The sequence below is a fragment of the Heptranchias perlo genome, chromosome 28 (assembly GCF_035084215.1).
Source record: "Heptranchias perlo isolate sHepPer1 chromosome 28, sHepPer1.hap1, whole genome shotgun sequence".
Taxonomy (NCBI): Eukaryota; Metazoa; Chordata; class Chondrichthyes; order Hexanchiformes; family Hexanchidae; genus Heptranchias; species Heptranchias perlo.
The window spans coordinates 20,412,798-20,436,696 of record NC_090352.1 but is presented as its reverse complement, the minus strand read 5'-3'; the positions used below and the strand labels follow the sequence as shown (position 1 = coordinate 20,436,696).

The window sequence follows — 23,899 nt, the reverse complement described above, 5'->3', positions numbered from 1 at the left end:
CCCAGGCTCCTGTGCCATCCAAGTTTGAATTTCAGAGGCAGGTGGATGCTGCTGAATGTCTGATCCTTCAACAGTGAAAATACGGTTTGATGGGGTATCATTCGTGTCCATACTGTGGTCAGAAGGATGATGGCAAGGCACTCACATTTTATGCTGAGTTGTGTCGCTCGCCATACTACTCGTGAGGAGTTCCTGGTAGCTACTGTCAGCCTAGCAAGGTCTTGGCAATTGTCTAATGACTAACCAGTGACTTCTGCTTGGGGAGGGGGAGGTAAGCAGGGTCTGTTTGTGGTCAACTTGGCTCCAATATGACATACTTGGTGATGGAAGATGAGAACCAGGTCAGCCCACTGTAACCCGACACCTTGGCAAGACAGATCAGTTGGTGATTGACAGGAGACTTACTCACTATTGGGACCTGTAAGGGTAGACCTGTCATTAGGTATTGGGCATCTTCCGCTTTGTCTGGAGATCAAAAATGGACCGTGTCCACAGGGTCACGATGTACAAATCTCCAGAGAAAGGGGGGAAAGGCGTGCCCAACGTGCCCCTCATCCTGATGGCCACCTTTGTGTGCGGCTGCATCAAGCTGTGCATAGACCCTCGGTACGCAAACACAAAGTGTCACTACGTGCTGAGGTTCTACCTGTCCCCGGTGTTGAGAAGGATGGGCCTGGCCACGCTGCCACGGAACGCTCCGTCCAGTTGGACCGTTCCAGCCCATCTGTCCTTCGTGGAAAAGTTTGTGCAGAAAAACACCTTTGACCACAAGGCGATCAGCAAGTGGTCCGCTCGTAACGTCCTCGAGACCCTGAGGGAAAAGGAGATGGTGGATCCTGTCGGTTGGTTCCCCGAGCAGACTGTCAATGTCATTTGGCAGAACGCCTCATCGCCAGAGCTTTCAAACAAGCACCAAGACCTGGCTTGGCTGGTGGTGAGAAGGGCCCTTCCCGTCAGATCCTTCATGCACTCCCGGACTCTCAGCGCCACCGCGCGCTGTCCCAGAGGAGGCTGCGGTGGAGATGAGACCGTCAGCCATCGCCTTCTGGAATGTGCCTTTGCAAAGAAGGTCTGGAGAGAGATGCAGTGGTATCTGTCCAGGTTCGTCCCGAGCAGTTCCGTAACACAGGATTCTGTGCTCTACGGGCTGTTCCCGGGGACACACACTGAGACGGACATCAGCTGCTGCTGGAAGACCATCAACTCGGTGAAAGACGCCCTTTAGTCTGCCCGAAACTTGCTGGTCTTCCAGCACAAGGAGCTGTCCTCGACCGAGTGTTGCAGACTGGCACATTCCAAGGTCCAGGACTACGTGCTCAGGGACGCACTGAGGATGGGTGCGGCCGCCACAAAGGCTCTGTGGGGAAAGGCAACCGTTTAGAGCCTTCCCGCCATTGTATACCGAGGGGCTGCAATTAGGGAAAAATCCCCTCGGGCAGAATGTAAAATTTTAATTGATGTAATGTAACTGTAATGAATCTGTAATGAACCTGTAAAGAATCTGTAACGTACCTGTTATCAAAAATGTGTATTGAGTGTATTGCAATGAGGCACCCTAGAGTGTCATGAACTGTAATTATGTACAATGTGTTCATTGAACTGTACTTGATGTAACCTGCAAATTGTATAATCTGTATTGTGTATGTTTGGAATGTGATATGACAACTGTATTGTATGTATTGTTGCAAATTTTATGAATAAAGTATATTTTTTGAAAAAAAAATTGGGATTCTTCCCACTCACCTTTATATAATCCTGCAAAGCCAATGCCCTTGGATGGTTCTGGTTGGACAAACAGTGGGAAGCTTACTAGTGCTCCGTGCTGGTACACGTTGTGGTTTTAGCTGATTAAATTCCAATAGTACCTGTGCCCACATTTAGGAATGCCTAAAGCTTGGCCCTTAATAATCTGCACATAAATTCTCTAGATTTAGGTAAGTAAGCTGTAGATTTCAGAAACTTGTTTTGGAGACTGTTAACACAGTGATGGGTGTTGTTTGAAGCACAAGGCCGAGTGATGAAAACACAAATTTCACTCGTGGCCAAGGTGATGGATTGGAAATTTTGCTGTGTGATATTATCATATAAACACTTAACGTACTCATCAAATTCCTCCCTGTACTATTCTAATAGAGCTATTAACCCATTGTAATAAATTACATCTGTTAATATAGGCAACAGAGGGATTTAATATGAGCACTTTAAGTGTTCATATGATAATATCACAAAGCATAATTTCTAGGTTCATAACTCACTTGCCAGCTATGAGTTATTAGATCAGGCATTTATGGGTAAACATTCAATTGCCCTGCTCCTTGGAGTCTGTATCACAAAATTGTGCACTCGCAGCAGGCAATTTTTCACACATTAAGGTCAATGGATAGAAAATCCCGGACTGGGATTGTGCAATTTTGCGATATGTACTTCGGGCACGATTCAAAGAGTGATGCAGCGGAATTTTTACCCTTTACTGGAATATTAATCATTTCCCATTTCTTCATGAATCCTCTCTCACTTTCCCTATCCATAGCTAGTATCTCACGCGCTGAATTTGCCATTCACAACTGGCGGAACTCAGTTTAGTTGTTCAAACATCAGTAACAGAAATGTTTTTGAGTTTTGCGTTTTATTTAAATGTTCTAATTAAAACTTATTCGGTGAGTCCGTACGTCCAATATGTGCCGAGTAACAAGGTTTGGATCAGTCGGGTTTTCCACTGCGATGTTAGGACATTTCTAAAATAAAAATAGATAGAAAAAATCTGGTTTCAAAGCCAGAATCCAGATGTTTCCACGCAGAGGTGTTAGTTAAGATTTTAATAAACAGCAAAGCAAACACCAGAACTCAAGCTAGGAATAAACGTCTCACCCTTCCGCGTCTCAGCCCTGCCCTGCCCTTGACAATAAGTGACAGTTCTATCCCGGTGCTATGATTGTAACATAAAAGCGAGATTATTAATTTTTTTTGGCGACCATTTTCATGACCTGCAAATCACTTTTAACTTTCTGTCGTTATTTTACTCAAGGGTTTCTTTTTTAAAACAAAAGTAACAGTGTAATAGCAGGCGATCCCGTTTAGAAATCAGCATTGAATGGATCCAACCAGGCGGTGTCTGCACCTTTTGACATTGACCTGTTAATCGACAGATGCTTTGAAAGGCACCATCCACTCGAGCTTCCGATCGCTGTGCGGGAACGTGGTAAGAAACACATTTCGTTTACCTGAATGTGAAATTGCAACGCAAAGAAAGGTTACATTCCCCACCCCCCGGAAACAACATCAACAAAAAAAAAACTCCCGCATTGCGTCCTGTACCTCTTGAACAATGTGAAGAAATGTGGCGAGAGGAGGATCTAGGAGGAGGAGCCCGCCTTCCTGTGGCAGGTCCGACTGTCCCAGGGAGAAATAAAAAGCCCAGCACTGCAGCGGCCGGGCACTCTGCAAAATATTTGCTTCTGTGAATTTTGGCATAAGAAGAACTAAAAGGGGGAGAGAAATGCACTCACTTATTTTCTTACTCATCACCCTTTGTTTGCCCTTCCTGCGCTTGGGAGCAGGTAAGTCTCCAATTAATGATGATGTTTAAATTGTTACGATTTGACCCAGTTTTTTTTTTGTTTTTCATGTAAATATTCTCAGTGTCGTGAGGTAAAGCCGCCTTGAACTGTTTCTAATCATTTCTGCCGCTGATCAATAACGCAGCCTTTTATTGAACTGGATGTATTGCAGTGACCGGGACTTAAGCATTCGGGCAACTGCTAAGCCGGGGTCGGGGGACCGACAGACTGAGACCGAACTTAGTAAAGCTAGCGAATTCTGCTCAGCAACCGGTAAACGGGGTTGAAATGTCAGCACATTTCCTGCTCTGCTGCATCCTCCTATCTGCCTGAACTCCCATTTATTTCAGGGAGATTAATGGATAACTGGGAGTGATTGGTCTAATTCAAGTGTTCCGATAGCACAAAAACGTGCCAGAACCAAAATCAAAAGACTTTATAACTGTAATCTGTGGCCGAGATCGGATTACTTTCCTTTGATATTATTTCCCAGTTAGACATTCAATGATAAGCACAGTTTTGATTATGTGGTCGTTTCATTAAGTTTTTTGGGTTTTTTTGTGTACCATCCCTGGCTACTCTGTAACCACTGATTGTCAGTGAGTTCACTCCGTCTCACTGATATGTTTATTAGGGCAAGTGATTTTCTCAGATCTGCTCTCAACTGTCATTTTTAATATGTAGACTGGCAGCTGTGGCTCGGTGGGTAGCACTCTCGCATCTGAGTCAGAAGTTTGTGGGTTCAAGTCCCACTCCAGAGACTCCAGCACTAAATCTCAACTGACACTCCAGTGCAGTACTGAGGGAGTGCTGCACTGTCAGAAATGCCGTCTTTTGGATGCGACTTTAAACCAAGGCTCTGTCTGCCCTCTCAGGTGGACGTAAAAGATCTTGTGGCACTATTTCAAAAGAGTAGGGGAGTTCTCATTGGTGTCCTGGCCAATATTTATACCTCAACTAATGTTACTAAAACAGATTATCTGGTCATTATAACATGGCTATTTGCTGGTCCTTGCTGTGCGCAAATTGGCTGCTGCGTTTCCTACATTACAACAGTGAATACACTTCAGAAAGTACATAATTGCTTGTAAAACGCTTTGGGACGTCCAGAGGTGGTGAAAAGCCCTATATAAATGCAAGTGTTTCTTCAAAATTACAGCACTGGTCAAGGCAAGCGTTGAATTTCACGGCACTTGGCAACGGGTGCCTCACCCCAACAGGTCACTTGCCCCAAAAACCATAGCAGGTACCATAACATAATATTATATATCCTAATATAATATATCCTAATAATATAGTAAGCAGGCATAGTAAATGTCATTAACAATTTTGTGTATTTTTAGCTAATTATCAGGGAAATTCAGCTTAATTTAAGCAGTGTGTACCTTCATGTTTATCACACCTAACTGTAAACTACCACAGGCCTTTTTTAGAAAGTTGTTAGTCGGACTCTTTTGATGATTTTGTGGTGCAGTGTAAACCAGGTTTGTTCTGTGTTGACCTGTCAGGGCAGCAGTTGAGCTATTAGCCTCAGCAACCCTATTGTAAGAATATAATGTACATAAAGAGTTAATCTGTTGTGTGTATGGGAACAGCTTTTTTTTTTATGTATCAAATTATGTGCTGTCCAGCGCAGATAGGAACTCCGCGTTCTGAGAGCCGGCTGGAGTCAGTGGAGTCGGGGAAGGGAAGTTGAGGGCTGGAGGTGGCGATTGGAGAGCCGGTCCTGGATACAAGGCACAAGGAGCGTAGGTGGTTTTGATTGGCCAATACTTGCCACCAGTACAGTAATTGCGATACAGTAACTGCCTCCCGTTGGCCCAATTGTTTCATAAGGTTCTTCATCATGTGCAGGCATCTGTACAAAGAAGGAACTTTGACTGATAAGACACTGTAGAGGAGAAGAGGCAGAGACGAGGGGAGGTCCAGATTAGATCCTGTGTAGTCTGAAGAAGTAATCGTCAAAATAGTAAGCACGGTTCCTACCCAGAACTGAACGGGTAATACAATTCTGGTTCGGTACTGTTTAGGCACTTGTTCTCAATACTGCAATCACGTGGTTCTTCATTACTGATTACACCATTTCTGAAATCATGTGTTAATCCTTGTGTGAAGTTAATAAAGTATCATTATATTCAATTGGAGTCACGTCGAATCATTTGGAAAGGAGTTTTCTCTACACCTGGGTTTGGGATGGGGAAAACAATTATCTATCAATTCAGTGAGTGAATCCTGCTGAAAAGAGTGTGGGTGTCAGGTGGGGATAGCATTAGGCTCAGTTGTAATTCTCTCCATGGTTGATTAGGATTTAGACAGATTGTATTTGAAAGAGTGGGTCAGTTACCTCCAGTTCCTCACCAATGTTTCTCTGAGCCAATCACTAGGAGGTGTGTACCAGTGACCCAGAATGGCTCTCCCTGATTCTCCCTCCTTTACATGGAAAAACACATGGGGTGCTAAATTGGGCCGTGTAGCGCCCGTTGTTTCAGCGTTATGCGGCCTCTGGAGGTGCCAAGATGGTGTCTTGGCTGTGCAGGCACGTTTCCAGCATAACGTGCACTGGACTCCATCTTGGTATAGGAATTAGTGCATGCACAAATACCGAATGCTGGAATCATGTAAAGTAGGGAGAAAATACATGCAATCAGTGTGCAACGCTGATTTAAAGCGATAGACACCATTTTGGGCCTTAAAGCTCAACTCAACGCACAGTCTTAACCACGCACACCTGATCATGTCTTAGAGTGCCTGGAGGACCCCCCCCCCCCACACCAGCGCTAGTTAAAGGGACCATGCAGGATTTACAGGTTAGTTGCTGGATTATTGCTTCTGGCTAGTGGTGGAATAGGAAGTGTTTTTTGAAGCTCCAATGCATACTGAGAGTTCCCAGAGTACATTTGAGAGTAGTTTGGCAGGTACTGCCTTACGGGTCGGAAAGTTACAACCATGGTTGAACAACATTCCTGGCAACCATGGGTGGCCTGCTAGGACTCCCGCTGGGCATTGAGCATGACTGGGAGCATGCAGCGAGGCCACGCTTAGCAGATCAAGCTGCGAGGAGAGAGAGGACGAAGAGGCGCAGGGCATTGAGCGGGAGGCCCTATCCAATGAGGGCCTTCCGGGACCAATTGTCTTACCTCAACATGAGCGAGGAGCATTGCATCTGACTCCTGAGGTTTACCAAGGAGGCCGTGACCAAGATCTGTCAACTGGTGCGGCCACAACTGCAGCCTCAGAGCAGGGCGAGGACAGCATTGCCTGTGGCTGTGAAGGTCACTGTGGCACTGAATTTCTACGGCTCAGGATCATTTCAGGCCTCTGCTGGTGACATGTGCAACATCTCCCAGTATGCAGTGCAGTGTGCATAAGGGAGGTCACAGATACACTGTACCAGATGAGGAACAGGTTCATCATCTTCCCTCTTGACAGGGACAAGCAGAACAAGCGAGCACAGGGGTTCGCTCTCATTGCTGGCTTCCCCATGGTGCAGGGTGCCATTGACTGCACGCACATTGCCCTGCATACCCCACATATCAACTCTGCCATCTCCGTCAACGGATAGGGCTTCCACTCCCTGAACGTGCAGCTGGTGTACGATCACACGCATCGAATCATGGAGGTCGATGCCTGCTACCCTAGGAGCATTCACGACGTCTTCATCATGCGGCAGTCCAATGTGCTAGCTATTTTTCACCCGCCTCAGCAAGGCAAGGGCTGGCTACTGGGTGACAAGGGCTATCCCCTCATGCCATGCCTCATGACTCCAGTCAGGAACCCATGCACACGTGCACAGCAGGCCTATAATTAGAGCTATGCTGCTACACGCAACATTGTAGAGCACACCATAGGCCTCCTCAAACAATGCTTCTGCTGCCCGGGTGGGTAGATTCGTGGTGGTATACTGCATGTTACACAACCTCGCCATCATGAGGGACCAGCCTTTGCCACCAATGAGAAGACCCTGAGCCAGAGCTTGAGGAGGAGGAGGAGGCTGAGGAGGAGAAGGGGGAGGAGCCGGTAGAGGAAGACGCAAGGGTGCAACAGGGATAACACGCCTTGTCTGCAAGGGCTCTGTGTGCTTGCCTAATCCGTGCCTGCTATCAATAACGTCACCAACAGTCCTACACTCCCCACCTTTCCACTCCCACAAGACAATCAAATCACCCTCCATCTGATTGCATATTGGTGTCACAGCACTCCAGCAATCCCTTGTCCAGCTGATCACCAGGATTGCTGAGGCACCGCCCTGGGAGAGTGGCAATGGCGCCAAAACAGTTAGACCTGCTGTCCTCTCTCAGGACGACAGCATTCCTGCTCCCACCGTTGCCACTCCGCCAGTGTCCTTGCACCAATTGCAAATTCAAAGTCACATTTATCAATGAATAAATGAAATTATGGAAACAGAATAGAACTATTCACCCTTGTGCATTGCCTTAGTACCTGTTGTTTGTGTGCCTTTACCTGTCCTAGTGCTCCTATGAGGTGCTTCCCCAGTGGCTGGAGCATGAGTGGTGGCCTTCAGTGGAAGATTGTGCAGATGGCCTTGGAGGATGACCTCGAGCAGCTTCAGACTGCACCATCTCAGCATGGGCTGCAGCAATCTGGCCTGGCTGGTCGATGGGTAACAACAAGGGCAAGGTGTGTGGGTGATGTGCCTGTCATGGTCGAATAGCTGCCAGTGTGTGTGACCTGTGAGTGGTGGTTGTGTGGCCTGCAAGTGTGGTACTATGTGTGAGTGAGATGCAGCATGCCAAGTGCAGCATTGCGTATGGATGGGCAGTGTTTGTTGGTGGTTGGGTGACGGGTTATGATGCTTGGACCAGTGGTGCAATTGGTAGGATGTGCCACTTGATACTTGCGTTCACTCACCTTGACCACTCGTGTCAAAACATTGAACTACTTTCGGCACTGCACCCATGTGTGTGATGCCATGCTCCTGGCATTCACTTCCTGTGCCACAGCCTGCCAATGCGTGTGGAGCTGCAGTCCGGAGGGTCTCCTGCTACCCTGCGGGTATATGGGCCCTCTTTTCATCCACCCCTTCCACCAGGGCCTCCAGTGCATCGTCCGAGAAGCGTGGGGCCCTCTCTCGCGCCGGTCCTGCCATCCTTGCGGTCATCTTTCCCCCCTCCAAGTGGACTTTTTAAGAGGTGCAGGCTGCTAATAACATGCGCTGAGCACGCCCCATTTCTGGCTTCCTCGTTCTCCCTGCAGCCTCTCAGCAGCTCGGGTAGCGCTGGCTGCGCGGAGATATCATGGTAAGTAGCAGGCAGCTCAAAATTCACGTGCTGCCTGCCTAGGGGCCATCGGGCGTGGGGCAATAGCGGATCAAGCTATCTACGCCTGAAAATGGGCCCTATCGAATTTTACCCCCATGGTCTCCACTCAGTGCCACCCAGTTTGAGGATGCTGTTGGCATCAAACCACTAAATGAAATATGCTAAAGGTATTAAGTTCGCAGATGTTTCATTATGTCACATCAGCCATTGTCAAAAGTAATTCATTGTGTGAAGTACTTTGAGATGTTTCAATATGATAAGGTGCTATACAAAGTTTTGTACTGTTTAAGACCACACATTTCTTACTTAATAAGAAAGGCTTCCAGAGAAATTGATAGTATGTATTAATGAGAATCATTTTCAGGTAGTATTTTTAAATTGCTTTCTAGTTTTACATTGGTTTACATATTGACTTCTTAATTTTAATAAATGTTTGCACACACAGTATTTGCAGGGACAGTTTGCCCTTTCATATAATATTTCCTACACAATTCTCATTTATGAAGTAGAATAATGGCCCCCCCTCTCACTTGTCTGAATGTTAGTTTTTAATTTTTCAGGTCACTTTGACACTTTATAGTTAATACTTAATACTGGAACCTGGACAGTGCAACTAAATTCTTAATACCTGCCCCTTAAATCCTTACACTATCTCTGCAACTTCTTAAAGGTTCTGATTGCTGTTGGTTTGAGTTTCATTTCACATTATTACCCTATTTGTATTGCAGCTCTGCAATAATATAACTGAGACAGCATACATGCCCCCATAGGCTCCAAGACACACTTCAGGAGGGGGTCTGTAGTTAAAAAGAAAGACTTGCAATTATACAGCGTCTTTCATGAACCCAGGTCAACCCAAAGTGCTTTATAACCACTGAAGTACTTTTGAAATGTAAACACTGTTGCAACGTAGGAAACGTGACAGCCAACTTGTGCACAACAAGGTCCCAGCAATGAGATAATGACCAGATAATCCATTTTAGTGATGTTGGTTGAGGGATAAATATTGGCCAGGCCACCGAGGCAAACGCCCCTGCTCTTCAAATATTGTTATGGGATCTTTTAAATCCATATGAGAGGGCAGACAGGGCCCCTGTTTAGTGTCTCATTTGAAATACAGCATCTCCCTCAGTACTGTTAGCCTAGCTTATGTGCTCAAGTCTGTGGAGTGAGACTTGAACCCACAACCTTTTGACGCAGAGCCAAGAGTGCTGCCACTGAGCCAAGGCTGACATCTCAAGTTAGAATGAATGTGACTTTTCAGCAGCTCTGTATGCAAAGTTATTCCAGGATTCTCAAACCTTTCCTGCACCATGAGCAGAATAAACAGTATAAGCCACAAAACAGCTCTGTAATATAATAAATGGGCTATTTTGGGTACCTTTAGCAGTGCATCGGGCCCTGGACTAAAGGTTTCTGTGAAATAAGCTTTGAGCTAAAGCAGATAACTGAAGAACTGAATTTTCTATATGGAACCTGATCATGAAGTTCTACAATGTCCCCCCCCTGTTACAGTCAATGTAGGTATAGGGTGTCTGCTCTGTGCAAGGCCAAAGATCAAAACCCCATTTATAGCACAAGTCTGTCATCAACACAACTGCTGAAGTTGGCAGCAAATTCATGCTGGTGGAAGTTGAAGGCAGCGACTATCACCTGAGGAGGTGGCTTCTTGCACGGCAGCATAACAATTCGAATGCTTGCATCCTTATTATTTAGCCTGCTACCTTGGTGAAATATGACAGAAGGATCATATGTAGCACTCTGGGAACTGCTCATATACTTTCCAAATGCAAAGGTAAGTGCATATAACACCAGGGCATTCTGCATTACTGTCATAACAAATTTTTTTCCTGTGGCTATTAACTGTGGCAAACAACAAACACCAAGAATGCTGCCAGCACAAGTACCTTCATGCTGCATGTTCACAGATAACCTAAGGTGGCAGCTGACCTGGGCAGTTGGGTGAAATGTATCAGATTAAACTATTTATCTGGACCATTTATCAGGAAGAAGCCATATGATTGCAGCAAGGAGAACAGGTAATTAAGATGTATTTACACGAATGCCAGAAGCATAAGAAATAAAATGCATGAGTTAGAAGTAATGGTACAGTGGGAGGTAATGGATGTCATAGAAGTTGCTGAAACCTGGCTAAAGGAAGGGGGTGAGTGGGGAACAAGCCTGCAGGACTTTGTGTGCTTCAGGAAGGATAGAAAAGGAAGGAAAGGGTGCTATATATCAATGAAGGTTTGTATGTTGCTGAGAGGAACTGGGAATTAGCACAGATTGTCTTTGGGCAGTTTATTAAAATATTTCAAGAATCTTTTCTAAACAGCAGGTGAGGGAACACACAAGGTTTTGCTAATTACTAATGAGGAGGGAGTAATAAGGCAAGTTGAAGTAAGTGAACTTTTGGGGTCTGGTGATCATAGAGGTTTTAATTTTAAGGTTGAAATGAGGATAGAACAGATAAGAACTATTAAAACTGGGTTTTGGGAAAACAGAGGTTGAGGGGATGAAATGCTGTACGAAAGGAATAAAATGGGAAGATCTGTTTAAAGGAAAGATGGTAGAAGGAAAATGGAGCATTTTAAGAAGATATTTTTTATACTGAGCAGGCAGTTTATTCTAGAAACAAATTAAGGAGCAAACAGGAGAGTAAAAGCAACATGGATGAAAAGCTACGTCATGGTAGCATTAAGGGGAAGGAAAGAACGTATAAAATTCTAAATGTACAGGGAAGGAACGGGATAAACCGAACTATAAAATAAAGCAGAGGAAGGCCAAGAAACTGATAAGAGATTCAAAGAGGGAACATGAGAGGAATATAATGAAAAGATAACTTGGATTCACAAAGAGACTGAAAGAGAGAGGTGACACTAATGGTAGCAGGATTGTGTGAGAGAGAGGGAAAATCATCCAGGATTCCAGATTGCTATTCAGTGACCTCAATTAAAAAGAGCATGTGTGCAGAAGTTTGGTGTAAGCAGAATCAGGCTAGCCTGTGATAGCTCCCATGGTTGAAAAGCCATCAGCTGGTCACTATCTAATAGAGATACAACCATATTATAAAGAGATGAGAAAGACATGAGGGCCAATTCTGGGATTTGGACATATGGGGGACTTGTCCTCAGTCTCCTAAGTGTTTGTAGCTATGTTGTCTAAGTTCAGACATGAAGAATGATCTAGTGAATGGCTGTCTTTCCCCATGGAACTATACCCCTTGCAAGAGTTAATGTCTACAAGAAAGGAGGGAAGATAAATGTAGAAAACTGAGACAGAAAACACATTCTGAATGAATATTGGGCAATACTTAAACTCTAAGTGATTATAGCGTTATTCTGATCACACTAGCATCTGTTGAGTAGAAAAATCTCTCTTTGAACCTGTTAGCTTTATCCATCACTACATTTGAGTTTCTTCTTACAACGCCTTTCTCTTTCACCAGAGGCTATAAATTAGAGACAGTGTACCTTTGTTATCCTAAATAGTTTTGATTCTAATCCAGGTATTAAATATCAACCCTGCACCAATTCCGTTTTATCTACCTTTGCTTTGTTCAGTCAGGTTCAGTCAAGCATGAGATAGAACAGCATTGCAACAATTAGGCAGCATAATTTACAGAAGCTTTGTGGCATCCAGACTACACTTAAAAGGAAGCCACAACATAGAACATGTAAAAGTCTAAATAATTGATCTGATAGACTATCTTTCACAGTCTGTGCTGGCCCTTGGATATAAATAGTTCCTATATAAATGGTTTTGTTCTTAAGTAGGACTACTCTATATTTTAGAGCAAGGCAAGGAAATAGTTTTAATCTACTTGAGTAGTTTTGATTTATAATAGATTTCAATTCCTTTTTGCAGCAGTCAGCAATACCATTGCCACATAAAATGTGTGTGTGTTGTACATGTATATGTATTTGTATATGAGCGTTTGTATATGCATGTGTATATGCATATGTGTGTGACTTTAAATAAGTATTTTCTCTTGGAGTGCTATCGATTGGGATATTAATGTTGTAATTCGATTATTTGCTGAAGTATCTTACAAATTTTGATGACACCTTTCAAATGGAAAACACAATTTTTCTGTTGTGTGGATAATGGAGGATTTCTTGAAGTGCGCTGTGGAATTCAATTGCTCCGTGGTAGCTGAAAGGCACTGTTGTATGAGAGCTCAGAGGAATGTAGGTCTCAGACTGGGACAGCGAGATTCTCTTTCTAATTTGCTTTATTTAGTCAGTCACTTGCTTTCAAACAGGTGAACTTTTAAATTATAAATAAGGGTTACGTTTTTATTCATGTACTGGAACCACACTTGACCCAGTTTAAAAGGGAACTCAGCCAATCAGTATTCTTCATTATTATGGCTCTCACTTTTTCTTTTCATTTCCTGTTGTGGCATTTTCATTGGTGCTTCTTATAACTGTGTAATAAAAGCTGTCCTGTCCTTTGATCGTCACCATTATATCTTTTTTCTGTTTATCAAGAAATCTGGTTCAAATCTCCACTGCAGACAGCAGGAAAAAGTCTCCCTTTTAATATAATGTAAGTCAAACTGGCATTTATTTAATGGCCATATGGACAGAACATGCAGCGCACAAAAACTGAAAGAGAAAATGGGTAAAATAGAAAGGAACTGTAGAACCTGTAAGGAGCAATAAGCAAAAAAAAAACACACACAGGTCCGAAGATTAAAGTTGAAATTTACAAGTATTGTAAACCTGATTCACAATTCTTCACAGAATCTAGTTCTAAGTGATGTAATGTGTGACACACACACAATTACCTGACCATCTTTAGAAGAGGCTAATCAGAGCTGGGTCATCTGTATTTTGGCTCAGATTGTGTTATTTAACATTTCCTCATTTAAATTGGGAAGCTTTGAACAAATACCAGTAAATCTTGCAATGACACAACTTGGCAATTCCGCTGGTTGTAACTAGTCATTGATATAAACGGACCACAAAATCCAGTGCAGTAACATAGAAACAGGAGTAGGCCATTCAACCCCTCGGGCCTTGGACTTTTCTTTCTGGTGAGTAACAAAGGAACTATCTGAAATTTGACAAGCAGCGTGTTTCAGTGTGCTGCTGACAGCAAAGGTGAGCTCATGTAGTTCTGTCCCATTGCTTCATAGGGAGGGAAGGAATTCAGGGGAAAAATCATCCATGGGCCACTTTTATGCGTTTCCTACTAGCAACTTCCAGAGGCTGGAAGCAGGACAGCCACCTATGCTTTCAGAGAGGAATGGTGTAAGGTGAGGGGGACCCTATGAAAACAATTTGTACAATTGTTAGCAGATCTCCTATGGCGTTGCTCCTGGGCAGTTTTGGGACTGCAGCATGGTTGTGATGTTTAGCTGTTAATCTGACTTGTGCCTGTAAGGCCACTGCTGTAAATAGGTCAAATAGGTAATTGTAGCAACTTAGCAACTGTAGTAAAAATACATCTGATAAATGAAATCTGATACTAAATCTGCTCCAGCAGGTCTGCAGGAAAAAGGACTCCTAAAAAAAGTGGAAGGACTGTTAAAGAGATTGTTAATTGACAAATTGTAAAAGACCACACAGCAGAGGATAGATCACCATAACAACAAGAATGATTCCAGGCGAGCTGGAGGTCATTTGAATGCGTGCCGACTTTTTTTTTAACTTGGGGCCATAAATATAAGATAGTCACTAATAAATCCAGTATAAAATTCAGGAGAAACTTCTTTACCCAGAGAGTGGTTAGAATGTAGAACTTGCTACCACGTGGTGGTAGCATTGATGCCTTTAAGGGGAAGCTAAATAAATACATGAGGGAGAAAGGAATAGAAGGTTAGATGAAGTAGGGTGGAAGAAGGTTTGTGTGGAGCAAAAACCCTAGCACAGACCAGTTGGGCTGAATGTTTCTGTGCTTTAAATTCTATGTTTTTCTATATAAGCTGCAGGTCAATGATTGACTTTGTTTCTCCCTATGGAAAAGAGCTGTCAGCTTGACAAGGCTCAGAAAATATTGCAGGTGGCAGGGTTCCAAGAGGGCAGCCTAGCATAGATGTGGTTATGCAGTGCCTTCATACCAACTCCATGGCCTAAATGAACCATAATGGTTTCCATTCTATCAGTGTTCCGGTGATGTCAGACCATAGGAAACTCTTCATGCATTTAATGCCTGATATCTGGGAGCACTCATAACACCTTCATCTTGAGACAGTTCCCCATGCCCGGATTATTTGAAGGAACAACGAGATTGCATGGATGGCTCCTAAGAGATCAGGACAATCCTCTTGAGACCTTGTTGACGAGCATCCCCCCCCACCCCCCGAGAAATTCCACAACATCAGCCAACTGCAGATACAATGGAACACATGCCTTGACCAGAATTAGTTTTGAACACTTTTTGTGATGTTAAAAATTACATCACTCAATAAGATGTTTATAAAGAAAGAAGTATCATATAATACTGCTAAAGTGTTTCTGTGTTTAAATGGCCTGCCATTTTAAGGCCAGAAAATCTTTTTGGCTATAAGTAAACACGGCCGTAAGTGACTCCGAGTCTAATTGTTCTATGGCCAAGGAACTTTGCAGCTTGTCAGTTTCAGCCTGCAGTTCAGAAGCATGAAGCATTTTAAGATTGTTTTGTACCTGTAACAAAGTGACACCAGTGCATGTGGACATACTGGTTTTAATATATTACTAATGGATCTCCAATGATGCTGATCCTGGTAAATCAGATGGTATGTCTTTTATAAGAACAGGTGTGTTACAGCATAATGCACAATATATTCAGCTCGTAATTTTCATCAGTGTCTCTTTAAGCAACAAAATCTAAATTGCTATGTAACTACGGCCTCGGATCATCAGAGTTTAATTGTTGCTTAGTATGTGCTTGTCAGTTTCATATTGCAGCTCACAAGCATACAATATTTTAAATAGTGGGAGGCCTGCAATCTGAGGCCTGAATACATAGATGTACCTTTTTTAATGCATTTTTTACATTTAGTTAATTCTTTGGGTGCACTAACGCTACAGCTGTAATGTTGATGTGAAGTGGTTTCGCTTTACATATATGCTAAATCCATAGCCTGAACCGACTCTTGATTGAAATGAAGTGAAACTTCGGAGGGAGTCTCACTCTGTGTCATGCAGAAGTTAAGTTAGCCTGGACTCTGAATTCATATTATGCATTCTTAGCATCAGCGCAAAATGAAACTGCTTCACATCGAAGTTGTAGTGTAAATGCAGCATTTAGCTCTCCTTTGTTTGTATTTTTGTACAGAGACAACACTTAAAAAGACAGAGGATAAAACAGCTGTGGTTTATTAATCTTTTGGTGGATTAGATGATGTAAAATATAAATTAACAAAAAGGATTAATATCTATAGTACTTAAAGTATGGTAGAATAAGCCAACAAGAACAAATCTCCATGTACAAGCTTCTGATAACCACTAAAGCTCAATGTAATGAGCCAAGTATATTGTACTTTACTTACATGGAAGGTTGTGTTAATATTCAAGCCCCACTGCATCTCTGGAATCAGACTTTATTTGAAGACAGTTGTAATTTCAGTGAGATTTCCAATGTATACTTGGGAGGGAGGCAGGGTCAGGATAGCCTTAAAGTAAATGCAAAAAATCAAACCCACAAGCTAATAACTCCAGAATCTTTCAGAAAAATTGAAGGCAATTAATGAAATGAACTAACTTTGTGTTTGCTTTTTGTTCAGATAAATGGTGCTACGACATCCAGGACCTCAGCTGTGGTAAGGAGTTAAAGTTACTGTATTTGGCAGTAGTCTGCATGGAAAGGGTAGTACCATATTGACCTAGTACAGTGAATTTTCCTAGTTCAAACATGTTAACTGTTTGTGCACTAACACATCTCTCAGCAATTTCCAGATTATAGTTATTCATATTAAAAATGGAAACTATTGTAAAGAAAAAATGGAGAACAACTGCAAGAAAAGCCAAAGAGAGGCAGTCAGGGTTTGAACTGAACTGTACATAATGCTGGTTTACATTACAATAATCACTCATTATGCTGCTATTATTTATTTAGTGATCTAATTATTTTCAGTATCATATAAGCCTATTAAAATTTCATGAATGACAAAAATAAATAAATCTTTATTCTATTCATAGAATGTTTATATGACATATTATGATGTGCGTATAAATAAATGTCTTTTAAAAAGTTGACTTATTTGACTAGCTCACAAGACATTATTGCTCACTTATCCTCTTCCCAGATTATTCCATCTAGCTCAGCCTTTCATGTGTTTTGCCTTCACCAGCCCATTTTGTTCTGCTCTGTCACATGACTGTATTAACAATACTGCAAATTAAGTTAACCCAGCACTATGTTTCAGCTGCAGGCTGTGAATTGTTGGTCTTGTTGTTTTACAGCAACAACATCTTGTATTTATATAGCACTTTTGGTGTAGGAAAACATTCTAAGACACTTCACAGGAGCGTAACCAGAGAAAAATTGATATTGAGCCAAAGAAGGAGGTATTAGAAAGGGTGACTAAAAGCTAAGTCAGAGGTAGGTTTTAAGAAGGGAGAGGTGGAGAAGTTTAGGGAAGGAATTCCAGAACTTAGGACCTATACGGCTCAAGGCACAGCCGCTAATGGTGGGGCGAAGGCAGTGAGGAATGCATAAGAGGCCAGATTTTGGAGGAATGCAGAGTTCTTGAAGGGTTGTAGGGCTGGAGGAGGTTAGAGATATGGTGGGGGGGGGGGGGGATGAGGCCGTGGAGGGATTTGAACACGAGGATGAGGATTTTAAAAGAGATTTAATAAAACATTGCAGCAATTCATCAATGTTCAGAGTATTGGACCAAGCATATTGAAAAACAGCAACCTGTGCTCTAACAGTATCCTGAAACTCTGTTAAAGATTGTACCCAGAGGTAGAATTGACCTTATAGAATTAAAGAATATCTCACGTAATGCAGGGATGAGGAGGGAGGTCCATGCAAATCTTGACTGTTGTACTTTTTACTGAAGAGAACAGCAAAGGGCACTGGAGCAGCATTTCAATGGGCTGCAGGATGAAAGAAGGGGGTTCAGCCAGGCATCTCAACACAACGAGGGAGGAGAAAAGTGGGAGGTAATCTGCAGACTGCTCCAATGCATCATTCAGAGCCCAGTTTCAAAGTGGAATTGAGAGAGACACAGGTGACTCACTTGACCATGAATGGTGCACATGGGACGACAAAAAAAGACCGATAAGAAAATATAAAGATACCTTTTTAATTTTAAAATATTTTATAAAGTAATATGAAAACAATTGAGTCAATGGGTAAACAATATGGGCTGCTATTATTGTGCTGCAAATCTCACATCATATACAATAAGAGCGCTGAGTTCAAACTCTGGCTGCCCCCTCGGTTTGGCTTATCTTGCAGTTGTTGCCCTCTTTTTCTTTTCAATATTTTTGCTGTTTTGCTATATATAATAATAGCCTGGAAATTACTGTGAGCAATGCTAGTGTACAAACATTTTAAATGCTAGTGTCAAATTCCTCTGTCAGTTTAATGGAGGCATTAATCTATTTAAAATCAACAGGATTAACACTTCTATTAAATTAGTCAAAAGAGGAATTTGATGCGAAGATGTTGAAAGTTTGTACATCATGGTCATTTCCAGGCTAATGTCTTTCCAGGTATGATTCGTGATCTGATGGCAGTAATAATAAAAATTAAAACTCCACTCCAGCAAGCTGTCATGTTAAAACTCCTGATATGCAACTGTCATCCATTATAATATACTTTTGTATGTTTTCATCTATTTTTGTAAAGTTAAAACTATTTCTCCTAATTAGGAATTAAATCCTCCAGCTCTGTAACTACTGGGATGGCCAGTCTTTTGATTTCAAATAATAGAAATTTAAGTAAGAAGGAGACCATTTTGTCCCATTACGTCTGTACCATTGCCAGCTTCATTGCTAGCTCCACACCAGAGCTATCTACTTGAGACCCATTTTTCTGTTCTTTTCTTGAAACCTTTAATATTTTTCTAGCTTCTTCTTAAATGTTGTGATTGACCTGGTTTCAACAACCACTGGTGGTAATGCATTCCATATTCTAATAATACTACTTAACACTTTATGTGCAAACATTTCTTCTAATCTTCCTCTTTATGCGTTTAGTATTAATCCTACATTTGTTACTGATTCACTGACCAGTATAAATCATTTTTCACTATTTACTCTCTCAAACACTAATAGACGTTGGTTTATTAAATTCAGTTTTTTTGGATTATGGAAAAGTAACTATTTGGATGTCCCAAAGTGCTTCACAGCGAATTAATTACTTTTTTGAAGTGCAGTAACTGTTGTTTTGTAGGCTAATGCAACAGCCAATTTGTGCACAGCAAAGTCTCACAAGCAGCAGTGCAATAAATGACCAACTGATCTGTTTTGGTTGAGAGGTAAATGTTGACGAGGACTACCTGCTCTTCAAATCGTGCTATGGGATCTTAAACATCCTCCTCAACAGGTAGATGGGCCCTTATGTTACTATCTCATCAAAGGACAACAGCTCTGACTATGCAGCACTCCCTCTGTACTGTGCGGAGGTGTCAGCCTAGGTTAGATGATCAAATCCTGGAGCAGAGCTTGAACCTACAACTTTCTGACATAGAGGTGATAGTGCTACCACTGAGCCATGCTAACACTCAACACTGTTACTTAGAAATACACTTTGAGCACTGCTAACTGACTTGTTTCATCCTTTCTAGGACCCAAGCAATGGAAGAATGAATATAAAATATGTGGATTCAAGAAACAGTCCCCCATCAACATTATAACCAAGAAAGCTCAGATTAATACTCAGTTGGGTCCCTTTATCTTTGAGGGCTATGATCATTGTGATAAAGATAGTAAATGGACCCTGGCAAACAATGGTCACTCAGGTAAGTTCTGGAAATTCGTTCCATCCTCCGCAAAGGATTCACTCTTATCTAATGGGCCTCTGATATTACTGCTTTTGCACCAATGCAAAGTGGTTTCAGAACACATTGGTACAAAATTGGTAAAGCAAGTCTCAAGTTATGTCACTGATCAGAGTGCCATCTTTACTAAAAGTAAGAGGTGCAAGACCGTGAGCAAGCGGCAGCTGCACATCGGTTAACTTTAATACCACCTGCAGGATAGAGCCAAGATTACTGGTGGTCAAATATGTGGATTGAATGTTGCTGGCAGGGAACACTTTAAAGATAATTTTTAGAAACATTTTTAATGTCTCTCCCCGACATTAAAATGTAACCGGCATTCAGAAGCTAGTGGGCAGAGCTCGTGCGCACATGCAACCGTGCATGCACTGACTATTGTCATTGGGCAAGAATGCAAGCCAAGAGCTTGGATCTGCTGGCACAAGTGAAGTCTCCAGGTACTGATATGAGACTGGTACCTTAGGATAACGACTCTCAAATGTGTCTAAATCTATGCAGTACAGCGCACTTTAGAGGTGACGGAGCGGAGCTTTTCTCCATCTTGGTAAAATCTGTTGCTACTTCAGGTTATTTCTATCAAGTAAACTTATAGAGATAAATTTTGCAAGACACCTTGTTCCCACTGGGGCCTTGCTTACAGCTATGTGGGATTGCAAAATCACAGGCTGCATTCAAGTCCCTGCCGGAGGCACAGAGTTTTGCAGAATTTACATTTTGGACTAAGAACAAAAGATCAGAAGAAGCTAAGACTGAAAAGCTTTGCAGTCCACTTCTAGCTCTGTCAACCCTGGTGTGAAGATTTGAATTTTTTTTCACATAGAATGTACAGCACAGAAACAGGCCATTCGGCCCAACAGGTTTTGCTCCACACGAGCCTCCTCCCACCCTTCTTCATCTAACCCTATCAGCATAACCTTCTATGCCTTTCTCCCTCATGTGTTTATCGCACTTCGCTTTAAATGTATCTATGCTATTCGTGTCGACTACCCCTTGTGATAGCAAGTTCCACATTCTGACCACTCTCTGGGTAAAGAAGTTACTCCTGAATTCCCTGTTGGATTTATTAGTGACTCTTATATTTATGGCCTCTAGTTTTGCTCTCCCTCACAAGTGGAAAGATCTTCTCTACGTCTACCCTTTCAAACCCTTTCATAATCTTAAAGACCTCTATCAGGTCACCCCTCAGCTCCAGCCTGTTCAATTTTTCCTGATAGGTATAACATCTCAGTTCTGGTATCATCCTAGTAAATACTTTTTGCACCTTCTCCAGTGCCTCTATATCCTTTTTATAATGTAGAGACCAGAACTGTGCACAGTACCCCAAGTGTGGTCTAACCAAGGTTATACACAAATTTAACATAACTTCTCTGCTTTTCAATTCTTTACTTCTAGATATGAACCCCAGTGCTTTATTTGCTTTTGTTATGGCCTTATTAACCTGCGTCATTACTTTTATAAGGAGTCTTACAACACCAGGTTATAGTCCAACAGCTTTATTTGAAATCACAAGCTTTCGGACTCACCTGACGAAGGAAGAAGCCTCCGAAAGCTTGTGATTTCAAATAAAGCTGTTGGACTATAATCTGGTGTTGTAAGACTCCTTACATTTGTCCACCACAGTCCATCACCGGCAGCTCCACATCATCATTACTTTTAGTGATTTGTGTATCTGTACCCCTAGATCCATTTGCTCCTCTACCCCATTTAAACTCATATTTTCCAAAATATTTTGTTCCGAGAGGTTTTAACGAAGCACGCACATGCACAGAGTAGGGTTGCCCTGGGGTCTCCAGGAATTAAAGGTTAATCACCTGGACACTGCTGTAAGCAGACCGGAAAAAACTCCTTGGGGCATTAAAAAGTGCTTTTTCATTTTCTCTGAATACTTTTGTTTAGAATCATAGAATTATACAATGATACAGCACAGAAGGAGGCCATTTAGTCCATCATGCCTGTGTAGACTCTTTGGTAGAGCTATCCAATTAGTCGCACTCCCCCGCTCTTTCCCCATAGCTCCGCAAATTTTTCCCCTTCAAGTATTTATCCAATTCCCTTTTCAAAGTTACTATTGAATCTGCTTCCACCATCCTTTCAGGCAGTGCATTCCTGATCATAACATCTCGCTGCGTTTAAAAAAAAAATGTTTCCTCATGTCGCCTCTAGTTCTTTTTGCCAATTATCTTATTAGTTATAAAAATGTTGGCAATTGGAAAAAAGACTTTTTGACTGAGTGGGACAGTTGGAGGCAGGAGGCCATTTAATGACACCTCCTGGAATATGTCCATTCAGAGTTAGCGACCATGTCATAGAGTGGCACAAAAAATAAGAGGCTGGTCAGTTATAACTTGTATTGACTTACTTTACATTTTTTGCGACTATTGTTTCTTGTTTATAGCTCAGGTGACATTAAGTGGAGACATCACCATTAAGGGTGGAGGCCTTCCAAGCACATACAAGGCAGTTCAGTTCCACTATCATTGGGGAACAGAGTCTGATCCTGGGTCAGAGCATACAATAGATGGGGAGCAGTTCCCCATGGAGGTAAGTTGAGTATAACTTCAACTTTATCTGAATGTTCAGAAAATATAATCAGATTATAATCCAGCTTAGATGAGCTAGAAAATATGCTTTATTTTCTTATATTTTTAAAATTCATTACCCCCCCCCCCCCCCACCCCTCCTGCATTTTCCTCTTCCTCTCTTGTAGGTTGGTGATCATGCTGGGGGTATGATGACTTGTTGCTGGAGTTGGAATCATTAGTATAGACTTTGGTTTGCCAGTGACTTTTGCTGCCTGGAATGTTTCCAGAGAGCCGCTTCAGCAGACATCTGGGGGCTAATTTTAAGCTCCAAGAAAGGGTGGCTTGGGGGCAGGTGGGCAGTAAAAATAGTTGATTTTTGGAGGGGGTCCGCATCCCGGCTCCAACGCACCTATTTCCAGTTTTAACCCAGGCACGTTTGGATGCACGTGCGCAACAGGAACCCAGAATTCCTATCCCCACTTAAAGCCGGTGGGACGATACTTAAAGGGGCAATACGCCTCATTGCAATAGTTGAGACACTTAAATTTTTGTGTATTAAAAATGTGATTTTTTAATACTCAGGTTTCAGGTTTCCCATCGCTTCTGATTCACGTCAGATGAAAGCAGGCGGGAAGGGCTGGATCCATTAGGTATGTGCTTTTATTGCACTGCTTATGGGCCCAGAGGAGCAGGAGTGCTTCATCCAGGCCCAACAAGCTCACCTACCGTGATTGGCCCCCTGTGATCGGCCGACCCCCACCCCTCTCCCCCTGCCCCGATGGTGGACTCCCCCCGATCTTCCCCAAGGCCCACCCGATGTCGTCCATGTCCCACCACGCCCCCCACCCCTCCGATTTCTTCCACAGCCCACGATCTCTCTCTCAAGGAAGAGAATTGGTACAGGCTTGTACAAAATCCATCCCTACTTCATGCTCATTCACATTATCTAAAGGATAGAAGGATTGGCTTCCTTTCCCATACCCAAGAGATTTGTCCTCTCGGTTCACTGCTTCGTGCACACTGTAATCCATCCTGGATCATGTATATAGCCCAAAAAATCCTCAAACAGTAACATTACATTACACCAACAACGGCCACATCATGCAGTCATTGTATGATTATATTCTGGAGCTGTGCTATGAATTCACCTACACGGTCTGTATAAGTACAGGATCAGTACGGTCTGTATCAGGACAGGGTCAGTGTGGTCTGTATCAGCACAGGATCGGTACGGTCTGTATCAGGACAGGACCAGTATGGTCTGTATCAGGACAGGATCAGTGTGGTCTGTATCAGGACAGGACCGGTACGGTCTGTATCAGTACAGCATCGGTACGGTCTGTATCAGTACAGGATCGGTACGGTCTGTATCAGTACAGCATCGGTACGGTCTGTATCAGTACAGCATCGGTACGGTCTGTATCAGTACAGCATCGGTACGGTCTGTATCAGTACAGCATCGGTACGGTCTGTATCAGTACAGCATCGGTACGGTCTGTATCAGTACAGCATCGGTACGGTCTGTATCAGTACAGCATCGGTACGGTCTGTATCAGTACAGCATCGGTACGGTCTGTATCAGTACAGCATCGGTACGGT

The 23,899-nt window shown here is 42.7% G+C and overlaps 1 protein-coding gene and 1 long non-coding RNA gene across 2 annotated transcripts in view; one reads left to right on the top strand and one right to left on the bottom strand.

The window, feature by feature from the left end:
• Positions 1-2,609: 2,609 nt before the first annotated feature.
• Positions 2,610-3,217, bottom strand: LOC137299298 (uncharacterized). Its single transcript, XR_010957871.1, has 2 exons — positions 3,133-3,217; positions 2,610-2,735 (listed from the first exon to the last, which is right to left on the bottom strand). It is a non-coding gene; the product is annotated as an uncharacterized lncRNA (long non-coding RNA).
• A 136-nt stretch (positions 3,218-3,353) lies between these two features.
• The window catches only part of ca4a (carbonic anhydrase IV a), a 30,584-nt gene continuing 10,038 nt past the window's right edge, over positions 3,354-23,899 (top strand). The window contains exons 1-4 of the mRNA XM_067967921.1: positions 3,354-3,557; positions 16,551-16,586; positions 19,566-19,739; positions 22,174-22,319. Of these exons, the coding sequence (XP_067824022.1) occupies positions 3,497-3,557; positions 16,551-16,586; positions 19,566-19,739; positions 22,174-22,319 (417 nt within the window). The 5' untranslated portion in view covers positions 3,354-3,496. The remainder of the gene's footprint in view (positions 3,558-16,550; positions 16,587-19,565; positions 19,740-22,173; positions 22,320-23,899) is intronic.